At 36.6% G+C, this 15390-nt stretch overlaps 1 protein-coding gene across 1 annotated transcript in view; it reads left to right on the top strand.

Moving 5' to 3' along the window:
* PLPPR5 (phospholipid phosphatase related 5) overlaps positions 1-15390 on the top strand; it is a 112646-nt gene that overhangs the window by 73623 nt on the left and 23633 nt on the right. The window contains exon 5 of the mRNA XM_033094074.1: positions 10519-10638. Within this exon, the coding sequence (XP_032949965.1) occupies positions 10519-10638 (120 nt within the window). The remainder of the gene's footprint in view (positions 1-10518; positions 10639-15390) is intronic.

The raw sequence follows: 15390 nt of genomic DNA, 5'->3' as shown, positions 1-15390 counted from the left end.
TGAACAAATATATGCCAACAAATTGGACAATCTGGAAGAAATGGATAAATTCCTAGAAACATACAGTCTTACCAGATTGAATCAAGAAGCAGCAGAAAATCTGAACCAACCAATTACAACTAATGAAATCGAATTAAAAGACTCCCAACAAACAAGTCCTGGACAAGATAGCTTCACAGGTGAGTGTTACCAAACATTCAAAGAATTGACACTTATCCTTCTCAAATTATTTCAGAAAATTCAAGAGGAAAAGATCCCAAGCTCATTTCATGAGGCCACCACTACCCTGATTCCAAAACCAGACAAAGACATTACAAAAAAAATAAGATTATAAGCTGATATCATTGATAAACATAGATGCAAAAATCCTTAACAAAATATTAGCAAACCAAATTCAGCAATAAATTTAAAAGAGCATACAACATCATCAGGTAGGATTTATTCCTGGGACTCAAGGTTGGTTCAATATCTGTAAATCATGATAAACCACATAAACAAAATGAAAGATAAAAATCATAAGATCATATAAAGAGATGCAGAAAAGCGTTTGACAAAAGTCAGCATCAATTTATGATAAAAACTCTCAGCAAAATGGGAATAGATGGAACATACCTCAGCAAAATAAAGGCCATATATGACAACCTTATAGCTAACATCATACTCAACAGGGAAAAGCTAAAAGTATTCTTATGATCAGGAACAAGACAAGGATGCCCACTTTCACCACTTCAATTCAACATAGTATTGGAAGTTCTAGCCAAAGTAATCAAAGAAACAAACAAACAAACAAACAAATAAAAGTACTCAGATTGGGAAGGAAGAAGTAAAACTGTCGTTATTTGCAGGTGACATAATACTATAGAAAGAGAACCTTAAAGGTTTTACCAAGAAACTATTAGAACTGATAAATGAATTCAATAAAGTAGCAGCATACAAAACTAATATTCAGAAATTGGTTGCATTTTTATACACCAATAATGAACTGTCAGAAAAGGAGATTAAGAAAACAATCACATTTACAAATGCATCAAAAACTACTGGGGGTGCCAAAAAAATGTATACAAGTCAACACATTGGTCAACATTGCTGAAGCAGTAGTTCACTATAATCAGAAGTATCTGGACACTGATGGTACCCACTTTGAGCACCTCTTGTAATTGCAGAAGTCAAACGTGACTTATATTCATCTTTTGTTATTGGTATATATTGAGTATTACAATTTTAATTGTTTTTTTTCCTTTTTTTAAAATGTGTATACATTTTTTTGGCACCCTCTGTATACCTAGGAATAAATTTAACCAAGGAGGTAAAAGACCTGTACACATATTAATAAAAGTTTTCTATAAGACACTGAAGAAAGAAATGAAAAAGATACAAATAAATGGAAGCTATACCATGCTCATGCAAAAGAAAAATTAACATTGTTAAAATATCCATACTACCCTAAGCAATGTATAGATTCAATGCCATCCCTATCAAAACACCAGTGGCATTTTTCACTGAACTAGAACAAAGAATCTTACAATTTATATAGAATCACAAAAGATCCCACATAACTACAGCAATCTTCAGGAAGAAGAACAAAGTTGGAGGTATCACACTACCTAATATCAAACTATAGTACAAGGCCATAATAATCAAAACAGCATGATACAGGAATAAAAATTGACACACAGGTCAATGGAACAGAACAGAGAGCCCAGAAATAAACCCACATCTATATGGTCATTTAATCTGTGACAAAGAAGGCAAGAATGTACAGAGGGCGAAAGACAGTCCATTCAATAAACGTTGCTGAGAAAACTGAACAGGTACTTGTGAAAAAATGAAACTGGACCATCTTCTTGCACCATGTACAAGAATAAACTTAAAACGTGTAAAGACTTAGCTATAGGAGGTGTGATAAAAAACTACGGTGAATGTTTAAATTAAAAAAAATTATTACAATAAAAGATACATTGCCATTAATCCCCCTTAAAATACACCCCCTTATTTCAAACACACATCATTCTTGCCACTTTCTGAAGCAGTTCTGGAAGTCATCTTTCGTGATGGTCTTTAGTTGCGATATCCTTGATCGATTCAAAACATTTACTTTTCATGGTCATTTTGACTTTGGGGAAGAGTCAAAAGTTGCACGGTACCAGATCCAGTGAATAAGATGGATAAGGACATACCGTTATGTTTTTACTTGACAGAAATAGCTGTGCCAGGAGTGATGTGTGACATGGAACCTTTCTGTTGTGATCACAAAATACAGTGAATACTGCTGCCGAGTGCCATCCAATGGAAAGGCAGGGATCTTCAATATGGGAAGCAGTGTGTCGAACCTTAGTAACATTGTGTTACAAGTTTCAACTTGTTTCATGAAATCATTCAGGTGTGAGCTACGGTTGAGAGAAGGTGTGTTTTAAAGTGTGCCATAAATCATCCTCCATCATGACAATGCTCTGTGTCACACATCGCTTCTGGTATATGGCAATTTTTGTCAAATAAAAACTTTACAGTGTGTCCTCATCCATCTTATTCACTGGATCTGGCACAATGTGACTTCTGGCTCTTCCCCAAAGTCAGAATGATTCAGGACGTTGATGAAGCTACGACGCGCAACTAAAGACACTGACAAAAGAGGACTACCAGAATTGCTTCAGAAAGAGGCAAGAATGATGGGATAAGTGTGTACGAAGTGAGGGGGGTATGTTGAGGGGGATTAATGGAAATATGTCTTTTTAAATTTAAACATTCATTGTATTGTTTGATCACACCTCATAAGACCCCAAACCATAAAACTCCTAGAAGAAAACACAGGTAGTAAACTCTCTGAAATTGCTCTTAGTAACTTTTTTTTTGGACACTTCACCTCAGGCAAGGTAATCAAGAGAAGAAATAAACAAATGGGACTACATCAAACTAAAAAGTATTTGCACAGCAAAGGAAACCACCAACAAAACCACAGGATAGCCTACTGAATGGGAGAAGATATTTGCCAATGGTACATCAGATAAGAGGTTAATGTCCAAAATTTATAAAGAACTCATACAACTTAAAACCAAAAAATAATCCAACTTAGAATTGGACAGAGGACCTGATAGACATTTTTCCAAAGAGGACAAATACAGATGGCCAATAGACATATGAAAAATGCTCAACATCACTAATCATAAGAGAAATTCAAGTTAAAACCACTATGAGATAACAACTGTGTAGTGCCAGGTGGGTACTAGACTAATCAGGGGGATCACTTCTTAAATTATATAAATATCTAACCATTATGCTTAGAAATGTATATGAAATAATATTGAATGTCAACTGTAATTGAAAAAATGAAAAAGAGACGGAAAAAGTGAAGGGGAATAAGAGGTTCAAATTTCCAGCTATAAAATAAATAAGCCACGAGAATGTGATGTACAGCATAGGGAATATAGTCAATAATATTGTGATAACATGGTACGGTGTTAGATGGTTGCTGGACTTATCATGGTGATCACTTCTTTAGGTATATAAATGTTGAATAACTGATGTACACCTGAAACTAATATAACATTGTATGTTAGGTATATTTTAATAAAAATCTTTTTAAAAACCACAATGAGATATCAGTTCACATCTGTCAGAATCGCCATCATCCATAAATCAACCAACAAGTGTTGGCAAGGATGTGGAGAAAAGAGAACCATCATGTACTGTTGGTGGGTTTGCAAATTGGTGCAGCCACTATGAAAAATGGTTTGGATGATCGTCAAAAAATTAAAAATAGAACTGCCTTATGACCCAACAGTTCCAGTTCTGGGAACTTATCTAAAGAAATCCAAAACATGAATTCGAGAAGGTATATGCACCCCTGTGTTCACTGCAGCACTATTTACAATTGCCATGACATGAAAGCAACCCAAGTGCCCATCAACAGATGATTGGATAAAGAAAATGTGGTACATATATACAATGGAATATTATTTGTCCATAAAAAAGAATGAAATCTTGCCATTTGTAACAACATGGATGAACCTAGATTGTATTATTCTAAGTGAAATAAGTCAGACTGAGAAAAACCAATACCGTATGATCTCAGTTATATGTGGAACTTAAAGAACAAAGTAAAAGAACAACAAAATAGAAACTGACTCATAGATACAGAGAACAAACTGATGATTAGGAGGCAGGTTGGGTAACTGGGTGAAAAAGGCGAAGGGATTAAGAAATACAAATTGGTAGTTACAAAATAGTCACGGTGATGTAAAAAAGTACAGTGTAGGGAATCTAGTCAATACTGTTGCAACAACTATGTACAGTGCAGGTAGGTACTAGACTGATGGGCCATCACTGCGTAAATGATATAAATGTCCAACCCCTATGCTGTACACCTGAAACTAATATAAAATAATAGTGAATGTCAATTGTAAATGAAATTTTTTTAAAAAATAAGAAAAGAAGAAAAGGAGAAGGAGGAAAAAATGAAATAGTCGTTCTAACTGGCTTCAGAATTCCTCCTATAAAACACCAATGTCAGAATATACTCAGTTATCAGTTTCAGGAGGAATATTTCACAACTCAAAATTCAATGCCCAGTTATTCCTGTTGTAAATATATTTACAAAATGAAAACATTTTTAAATAAAATTAATAATAAAAATGAAAATAATAATAAAAAATAAAATCTTTTTGGAAGATTTCTATAGGTTTTGGTTGTTGGAAAATATATTTTAACTGGGTTTTAGAATTAGCTGGTCCATTATAAGTATGGGTATATAACATTTTACGCAGGTGAAAAAAATGTGTAGACTATAAATCAAAACATATTTTTGCACTGACACTTTGTAAGACACACTTTAATTCACTTCTGATTACAGTAAAATTGCTTCTCACAGGAAAGTTTCCTTCCTCAGCCTCCTTTCACTAGTTAATACCCAGTAAATAAAACCTTATATGAACTTTTCAGCTGCTAAAGATTTGAGCATAGTTTATGTGCCAGGCATTTCAAATAGGTTATTCTTCTAAGACCTCCTGTGCTAACGTGGTGACTATGCTCTCATCCCTGCTGTATGCCCTGTGCTGCTTTTCTTCCTGATGTCACTCCTTCTGATTCCCAAGATCCTTGGATGACTTAGGCCCACTCCCACCTCTCTCTCAGAAATATCCCACAGCCTCATGAAAACTGGGACCCAGGCCTTGTCCTTGTTTTCACTCACCACAGTTGAAACAGGTTAACATTTAACAAAACGAAACAAAACCCACCTTACATTAATCCTAAGAAATAATGATGGGCGAGGCAAAGAGAATGCCAAAAGTCAAAATTTCAAAGCAGTAGTGGCAGATGTAACTCCTTTCAGCTCCATAGGTCCAGAGCATCTTCTCTGGTGTCCCATCGGGCTCCTGCTCATCTTCCTCTGGCTGCTGCCATCTTTCCTTTGCTTCCAGTGAACATCCTGGCACTGTGCACGGCCAAATCTAGAGCCCTCGTGTCTTCCCAGTTACTTCCCCATCTGAGAACCTGGTGGTGAAGGATGACTTGGATCCCCGTTGGGCTCAGGACCCTTCTACTGGTAGCACATACTCAGAACATTTTGTAACAGCCCTTCAAACATGCTCTTGAACCCGGGAAAATGACCTTATGAAAAAGTCATGGGAAAGTAATGCTTTAACTCTTTAATAACTAAACGAGCATCTATGCATTCATTCACAGCCATTTACGAGTGTGAATGCCTACAGGTGCCAGGCGCTGTGCCAAGGCTGGGGATGCAAGAAGGCTCAGATAAACATGGCGTGTCTCTGGCAGGAGGTACAGTGTGGCTCAGGGTCAGCCAGTAATACAGTAGTCAGGTTATTTCCCCAGACATTGCCTCCCTTTATTACTTCATAAAATAAACATTTACTGAGACCCTGCCATAATCCAGGCATGATGCTTGGTGCTGGGAATAAACACATGGAAAAGATACATTCCATGTACTTAAATAGATCACAGTCAGGTGAAACAAGTAAAGGGTATTCCTGGACCCAGTTCGAGTGTGTGTGTAGTGGGAGAGCTTCTTCACACCAACAAGCAATTTTCAGGCACCAGCAATATGTCCAAGACTTCAGCTGAATTCTGACACTATCTCACATCAGTCCAACAAAACTGCCCCCCTACACTTCAGACACCAGTCGCAAGCCCAATTATCGCCTTGCTTCTGACCAACCAGCCATATATTGGAGGTTCCGATGACTCCCTCCTTGGACTTCAGACTCCAGTTGAAAGTCTGTGTTGTTACCTGTACTTATGATTGACTGACTATAAATCAAAGGTCTCCACCACACTCTCCTTAGGTTTAATTAATTTGCTAGAATGACTCATAGAACTCAGGAAAACCTGTTTACTCACTAGATTACCAGTTTATTGTAAAAGGAACTCAGGAACTGCCAGAAGGAAGAGATGTAATAGGGCAAATTATGGGGGAAGGGGTGGGGAGCTTCCATGTCCTCTCCAGAAGCACCACTGTCCCTGCCTCTCCACATGTTCACCAACCCTTCTTCGAGCCCGCTCCTTTTGGGTATTTATAGAGCTTTCATGCCACAGGCATGACTACTCAAATCATTGGCCATTGGCGGCCTATCATTGCCAGCCCTTCTCTCCTCCAGCTGGTCTGCAGGTGGGACCGAAAGTTCCAACCCTCTACTCACATGGTTGCTTCTCCTGGCAACCAGCCCTTGTCCTTAGGTCCAAATTCACCTTATTAACATAACAAGAAACGCCTTTATTGCACTCTTTAGAGGAAATTCCAAGGGTTTTGGGAGCGATGTGCCAGAAAGGGGGATGAAGACCAAATATATATGAGGAATATATTTTGATCATCTAAATCACCAAATATACCTTTCTTGTAAATCACAGTATTGCAACAAGATAGACACAAAAGGTTTTATAGAGGATTAAGTGTAATGATAAGTGTTATATAAACTCAAGAGATCAACTCTTCTGGGATTAGGGGCAAATCAGAGAGTGCAGGTGACATATAAATTTGAAAAATTTTACAGCAGGTAGGTCCAGGCCTGGGCATAAGGACTGAGGAGCAAAGAGCACAGTGCACAGAAGCAACACGAAATGCTTCATATTTGGAGCCCCTGCTATATGGAACCCCTACTGTATTCTAAGCCCAGGGCACAGCATGTGTATGACGGAGCCTAGTGTCCTGGAGTGGTACCAGTCATCCAGCACGAGTGACAAGGAAGGGAATGGAGAAGCACACAGGGGGAATATCGTGAATGCCTTGTATGTTACGAGAATTATCTGGGCCTTTGCTTTAAAATGTAGATGATTTCGGAGTCACTGTCAGGGTTCACCTGGGTTGAAACAGAAAAACAGCCTGGTTCGATCCCAGCTTCTTGATGTACTCAATTTTTGCCATTAAGCAATTTGCCTAACCGTTCTGAGCCTCTTTAAATGAGGCGAATAATAGCCCCCTTAAAGGATTATTATAAGGACTTATAAAGGTTAAAGGAAATACATAGTGTATGTTCAGTGAATGGCCACATGGATGATTGACATAAATCCCACAAATGATAATTTGTTTCCTTTCCGTCCCTTTCACTCTATGGTAATATTTGTGTTTGGAAAATATGTTTGCTGGAAAATAAAACTCCATGTGACGATGGAGGAGACAAGTTACGCAAAACCCGGGAAATAAGGCAAAAATTGGGCCTCAGTGGGCACAGAGAGAAGGAAGGATGTCGGGAGGTGTTCAGGAAGTGAAATGGTTTGGAGCCTGATGGAGCACTAGAGATGATGGAGGGGAGAGGGAGCAATCTCTGATGATTCCCGGGTTTCTCATTTAGGCAACGAAGTAGCACATTTATTTTGAGCAGTGACTACAGCCCTGGCTTGCAATATCCTGGGATGTTTCCAATTATCTTGCAGTGTGTTCAGAACTCTCAAATTGTTCTGAACTAAAACAAAGACTAGCCTACTGCAAGCCTCTGTGTCTCCGTGAAAAGCATCCACAGCCCGAGGTCGCCCAGAACCAGGGTCTGGCGTTTGCCTTTGACTCATTCTCCTGGTTGATTTCCCACACCTGGTAACTCATCTAGTCCCCGTTCATTTCCACTATAAAAATATTTCCTCCATATCTTATTTCTTTGCCATTCTGACTATAACCTTTCCATTTTAGATCAATGCTTCTTCAGTCTATCATGTCCATAGATTCTTAGCTGCCTCCTTTAGACTGTCCTCCAAATACCTCCCATTTTTCTTCTATACACGTTATAACATAATTCATTGCTAATAACACAATGAAACAAAAACCCCAAAACCACTTTCCAGATGTATGAAATCCAGACACTTCCATTTGACTTCCGGTATCCTCAGTAATCTGACTGTACTCTTCCTAGCCAAGTTTCTTTTTCTCTCTTTACAACGAAAATCAGGTAGTTAAAATCCAGTCAATGTTCTTTCTCTCACAAACAGATTGTCCAATGTACACATCTACTTCAATGGGAAAGCCCATTCCGCTGTGTATGATATGTCAGGGAGCAAGACGGGGGTTCCAGGAGTTAGACAAACCTAGATTTGAATCTTTCTTTTGCCACATGTTGGATGTGTGACCTTGAACAAGTCACTTAGCCCCTCATTATTCCAAAAATAATGATACCTCCCCTGAACTGTATTTAAAATGGCTATCTCTCCCTGAGGACACCTTTCCTCATTTCCTATTCACTTTTCTCCAAAGCACGTTTCCACTTTTAATATACCACATATAAAATTTTTGTTTTTTCTAAATGTTTTTGCTATCAAATCCACTAGAATGTGATAAGCTATTCATGGACAAGATGTTTCTTTGTATTTTCAGTACCCAGTATTGGGTCTGGTACAGAGGAGGTTCTCAGGAAATATTGGATGGATGCATGGATGTATGGATGTATCGATGGATGAGAAACTGTTTTGTTTACTTCCCAGAGCTCTTTTGAGAGTTAAGTGAAATCACATACGTAATAAGTGCAGTCGAGTATGTAGTGCAGAGAGGGCTTTGGGTTTCATTGTCCTCACCTTTGACAACTGTATCACATCCTTTATGCACTTGACGTTTTTCTCAGATAAGTTCCAACTTTTCCAGGAAGTGTCCCTGATTACATGGTTCTCTCATTTTTTTTCTGAATTTCCACTGCACTCAAAATTTGTCCTATTAAATCTAACAAGGAATTATATTCTTGTTTATCACTATCACTCAATGTGCATTTTCATTAAAGTTAAAGAACAGAATCCCTATACTTAGGAAAATACAAAACAAAGACTATTTGAACAATAGTTGTAGGTTGATTAATATTATTTTATACAAATGCATTTCTTAAAGCACTTCCAAAAAGAGTGCATATTACAGAGTCAGGCAGAGTAGTTTAAGTTTGCTAAGCCACAACAATAATAACTTGTCATGTTATAGTAGGTAATATAATAATAACAATAAGGGTTATTTAAATTTCACTTAAAAACTAGAGAATAACCAAGATCTAATTGACCTTTGAAAATGTTCAGTAATGAGCCTTACTAAAGAAAAGACTTTCCAGTGGAGCATTTGTGAAAATATACAATGTAACTGTGTAATTATATAGTAAGCATTTAAAAAAATGAATGTTAGTTTTTAACTGCAAGTGGGTTCTGTATTTTGATTTGATAATAGAATATAAAATGCAGAAAAAGAAGGCCAAGAATATCTTACCTGCTAGTTAATATAAGCAAATAATAGTAATTTTCCTGTGTTGTTTAATTCACTATTTCTTAAAGTATGATCCTCCTGCATCAGAAGCTTCTAGAATGCATTTTTGAAGTGCCAACTCCTAGGCCTCATCCTTCATCTATGAAATTATAATCTTTAGGGGATGGTTTAGGAATGTGCATCTTTAACAGTATCAGAACTTTATTTGTATGCACTCGAGTGTATGAGAACCTCTGGTTTAGTTCAAATTCTATTACTTATGGGATGTAATCAACTGAAACGGGTCAATCCCTTTTTGTAAAAGGTCTTCTATTTCAGTGGTAGCCCCAGTAAGCTATTGTTGAAAGGCCAAGTATATATGGGATACAATATGAGACGATAAACTAGGTTAATTAAAAGGATGCTGCTGAATTAGAGAGTGCCAGTTGTAGAAGGTTTATTATGAATGTTATGATCTTAAAACGATGGGAAATAATTAGCATTGAAATTAAGTTGTGGATTAGCCACATTAGGGAAAGGTTAGCTTGCTATGAAGTTTTCTAAGGTTATGATGTTATTTTTGGATTGATTTGAGTGTTGACTATAACCTAATTTAATGAAAATTTTGGAATAATAAAATTGTCATTATTAACTAAGCTACATATTAATTGATGAATTTTCTTGAACACATTTGCATTGGAGTAACTATTTTAAATTTATACAAGATAAATCTGGATGTAAAGTTATACACATTTAATATTTTAGTAATTTTAATACCTTGTTATGATTAGATTTATTAAGCTACTCAAAAGGGTCATCGTCATAAAGATGCTTTCAAACTGTAATTTTTTTTTCTGAAACCTTAGGTCGTGTGTGTGGTAAATAATTTCAAAGGAAGACAACCAGAAAATGAGCACATACCCATGGATAATCTGGCACAGATGCCAATGATCAGCATTCCTCGAGTAGAAAGTCCTTTGGAAAAGGTAACATCTGTACAGGTGACGCATAACTTAAATTCTAAAATGTAATTGTTACCTAGAGCAAAGGAATAATTATTCCTGAGAGTATTTGCACAGCCATTTTAGATTTACTGAAACAAGCTCAGAGTCTAAAGTGGTATTTCACAAGAATTTAGCCACTGAAGACATTGTCTTAGAAAAAGGTAGATCAAGCTTCTCATAAAAGATTTCTTTGAATGCCTCGTGCTAAAAGCTGAGTACCTGTATTTGGAGCATACTCTGTACTTTGCCGTAGCTTCTAGAAGAGGAATGCTGTGCGTAGGAAAAACAATAAGATAGCTTTGCTTGAGCATATGTGCTTTTTTTTCATAAAATGTGTTCCATTTCTTCCATGCTCCACTTACAGTTGACCCGTGAATAAGACACGTCCACTTATATGCGGATTTTTAAAAAATAAATACTATAAGTGTGTTTTCTCTTCCTAATGATTTTCTTAATAACATTTTCTTTTCTCTAGCTTCCTTTAAGAATATAGCGTATAATATATATAACACAAAATATGTGTTACTTAACTGTTTATGTTATCAATAATTATGTTCAGCCCTGTCCGTGTCCACATTTGATCAACATCTTAGATGAAGAGTTCAATTACATGCTAATCAGGTTTAGATGGTGTGAATCTGTGAGGGATAATTTACATTTCGATGAAAGAATAAAAATTATTGAGAGATTACAATGAACAATTAACTGGAAATAATTTAAAAAGTGCTTTGTATTTGTATTAAAAAAATTCATGTAGGGTAGGATACATCTTGGTGAACTGTAAAAACAAAAATGGTTCAGAGAGTATAGTAGGCAACCATTCAGTATGTGTGAACAACAGGATCCGGCTGCCGAGAGTTAATATGATCTTAAGTCCTGCTTAGGGAGAGTGGTATCCTGCACTTGATCTTAGCCGAAAGGCCGAGAAGCGATGGGAATCGTATCCTGAATGAGAGGAATGGTCATTTGCTCTGCCCAGACCAACTTGGAAAACTGTGTACTGCCCCTGCCAACAGAGTTTTAAGGTGGATGTTGATAAAATAGAATAGTCGGCACTCAATAAATATTTGTTAAAAGAGCAAATAACTGTGTCCAGGATGATGACTGAACTCAAAGTCATGGATTATGAGAGACTATGGAACGAACAACAAATGGTTAGTCTAGAGGAGAAGAAAACTCATGGAAGAAGCGATGATTTTCCACAAATACGTGAAGGATTGTTGTGTGGCAGAGCGGTGCAATTTGTTCTGCAGGGCCTCAGATCACAATTAGGGTGAAAGAAAAGAAAGTGTAAGAAGATAAATAATGTCTGGAAAGAAGTAAAAACTTTCTGAACATGGAATAGCTGCCTTAGGAGGAATGAAATTTCCTTTTACTATGGAGTTTATAGCAAAAGAATTACTTATTAATGATACAGTGGAGAGAATTCAAGCATTCAGGTGAGGATAGAGATACTAGATGATGATGATGATGTGATGATGATGATGATGATAACTACTGTTTAATGATCATTCAGTGTGTGTCAAGTAGCACACTGATTGCTTATATAAATTCCACAAAAATACTTCTATGCTTCACAAGTGAAATTTCATTTCTTAGAAAAGTTTTCAAAGCTGCGTATCATTATAGTGGCAAAAACTGCTAATAGTCCACCAGTATCCCTTATCCACTTCTTCCATTTATCAACTGAATCCCCAGTCCAATGTTAGCTACACCCATGACTACAGCTGTAGTCTGTATTTCCCAGCTTCCATTGCAGCTAGAAGTGACCATACCACTAAGTTTCAACCAATGTAATGGAAGCAGGAGGGGAAGTGCAACTTCTAGTTCATCTCTTTGAAGATTCTTGTCCTGAATATTCTCTACCTCTTCTTCCCCTTCTCAAATGCAAAGATAATGACTGGAGTAATCCGTAAGTTTTACAGATGACTAATCCACCTAAGAGCCTGGGTTCTTGGATGGGCTTATGGAGCAGTTCACATAAGCACCCTAGATGGCTCTGAGAAAGAAATAAACTCCCTTCCTCTCTGAGCCATGGGACAGCTTTCTTCTCTTTTCTGCAGTAGCTTCGCTGATGGCCTATTACAATAAATTTCCCCACTGTACAGTTAAGAAAACTGAATTTCCAAGGGGTTAAGCATTTTATAAAAGGCCACATTGTTGATAAGCATCAAATAAAATTTATACAATGTAGTATTTCAAGATACATAATGATGTGATAAAATATATTTTAAAATGAATAATATGTACAACATTAAATCTTGCTGAACTTAAAAAATAAAGATAGAAAGCAGTAGAATTTAGAAAGACATCTTAAACATTATTTTGAAGAAAATGGTCAGGGTAGCAATTAGGATCTTCATTTTATATAACTGAAATTAATTTTAACAATAACCAGTCTTCTGTTTTTTAACATACTTATTTGCATAGGGGTTCTTTAGTAGCCTCCTAGCATTGCCAAGTATTTATATACTATTCTATCATTCAATATATTAAATTATTTAAAAATTCCTGTTGATTTTCTGTTATTTCATTTTTATTTACAGTGAGTTTTAAAATATTAGAAGATGAAAGCAAAAATATTCTATTAGAATCTATAGATTACAAGAGATCAGTTTATTAACTTCTTTCATTAATTTTTTGGTTTGTTTATGACAAATTCATGTGCTTTGTTTCCACTCTGGTAGTTGGGAATTAAAGGTAATTTGAATCCTATTCGATTCTCCCCTCTGTCCGCCTTGACACACGTCCTACTGAGCTCCAACTTTGCTCTCCACTCTTTTCACCCCTATCTCCAGGTAGAACACTGTCTGCACAGTGCGTGGTCTGCTCCCCGCACTCACACAGACAACAGCAGGATCAGGAGTGGAGGAACTGTCAACCCATCTCAGGCTTCCCTTTGGAGCTCTGCTGCTGACAGGACGTGCATTAGTGCTCATGGGCCAGAAGGGGAGGAAGGCCATCACATAAAGGAAGCCCACAATAGCTTTTACTTTTTGCAATAAGGAATATTTGGAGTAAATATATTGCTTTTCATCATAGTTCACAATGGGAAATGAGTGAATGCAAAATTCTTCCCAGTACTTTGGTCTTTATAACTTATAGTTAGAGGGTGACCTTGGATCTTTAGAGCTGGCCCTCTGAGGAGTGAAAGGGAGCTCAGTGTTACAGTTTGTTCTTTGGGCATGGCCAATTGTTTTAGCATTACTATACCAAGCTATCATTTTCTGGTTGTCAGTTTGTGTGGAGAAGGCAAAGGGTTTCTTTTAGAAGTTAAGTACTTATATAACTTCTTTTGTTCAAAGTACATGTTTGATAAACTGTAAGATACAGAGTAATTACAGCATGCAGGTATTATTTCTATATCAACAATTTATACCTTAATTATAGGGACTACATCACATAGTTAATTACCATAGTGTATGAGGAAGAGTCATCACTTTTCTGAAAGCTGAGTAAGTATGAACATTCATTACATTTGGTTTTAGGAAAAGAATCATCCATGGAAACTAGCCCATCATATCTCAGTGTTCACTTCATAAGTTACTTCATTATAGCTGTTTGTAATATCACATCATGAAAAATGAATGTGTCTCAGCAGTGGATTTGTCAATCAATCATGATACATTCCTATTATACAATGGGATCCAGCATATTTTATAGTGTGGTGTTTCAGCTCACAGGTTTGGGAGGTAGACTGACGGGATTTTGGACAATTTTGACTTAAGTGCCCTGTGACTCAGTTTCCTTATTCATAGAATTATAGTTATGAGAGTTCAATGAGATAATAGTAAAGCACTTAGAACAGTGACACCAACAAGCCTTTAATCATTGGCAATTACCATTTCTATTTAACAGTTAAAATAAATGAGGTAAATCAAGATGTGGAAAGTTTTCCAATGCATATTGTAAAGTTTTTTAGTTTTTTTTTTTTTTAGTTAATATATATATATATACACACACACACATATATATATATACATACATATATATATATATATATATACACATATATGTGTGTGTATATATATATATCTGGCTTCATTATATACACACACCATTTTATATATATAATGGTGTGTGTATGTAATGAAGCCAGTTATGCAAAATATCACACAAGCTATTTCTCTCTAGTAAGAAAAGAGCATGCAAGTGGTGGCTGGTGGTGGGAGGGGGACCTACAGACACCTATCTGAGAACAATACTTAAACCTAAGGAGGCAGCCAAGATAGTGGATCTGACTTTATTCCTTTCTCTCTTTCTCCCTTTCCTCCTTCTTTTCTTTCTTTCCTTCCTTCCTCCCTCCCTCCCTCCCTCTATCTCTCCCTCCCTCCACCGCTCCCTTCCTTCTTTCCTTTTCTCTTTCTTTTTCTTTCTATAATGAGGCTGTGTTTGTGAATAATTGTGTAACTAAAATAATTATAATGTAACATTATTCAACTTTCTTTAGCTGCTCTGTAAGGAGGTCCTGGTTATACTTCCTCATATTGACTTCTGATATGTTTAGATTGATCAAAATCCCTTGAAAAAAATCCTCAAGTAATTTAAATCCCTGTGCCCCTTCTTTATAATTCATACAATGCTTTTGAAAGTGTTTGGTTTATTTTTCTCTGCCAAATTGGACATAGAAACCTTGATTGTATCTCCCAAGCCTTCATGCTGTCATGCCCAGGGTCCAGTTTCCCATGGCACACCTGCAGCCGTCCCTATTTCAGGTCATATCTGTCCTGGGAA

This window comes from Rhinolophus ferrumequinum, chromosome 22, assembly GCF_004115265.2.
Source record: "Rhinolophus ferrumequinum isolate MPI-CBG mRhiFer1 chromosome 22, mRhiFer1_v1.p, whole genome shotgun sequence".
Lineage (NCBI taxonomy): Eukaryota > Metazoa > Chordata > Mammalia > Chiroptera > Rhinolophidae > Rhinolophus > Rhinolophus ferrumequinum.
Note: the sequence above shows the minus strand (reverse complement) of the source record. Positions and strands in the feature narration are given on the sequence as shown.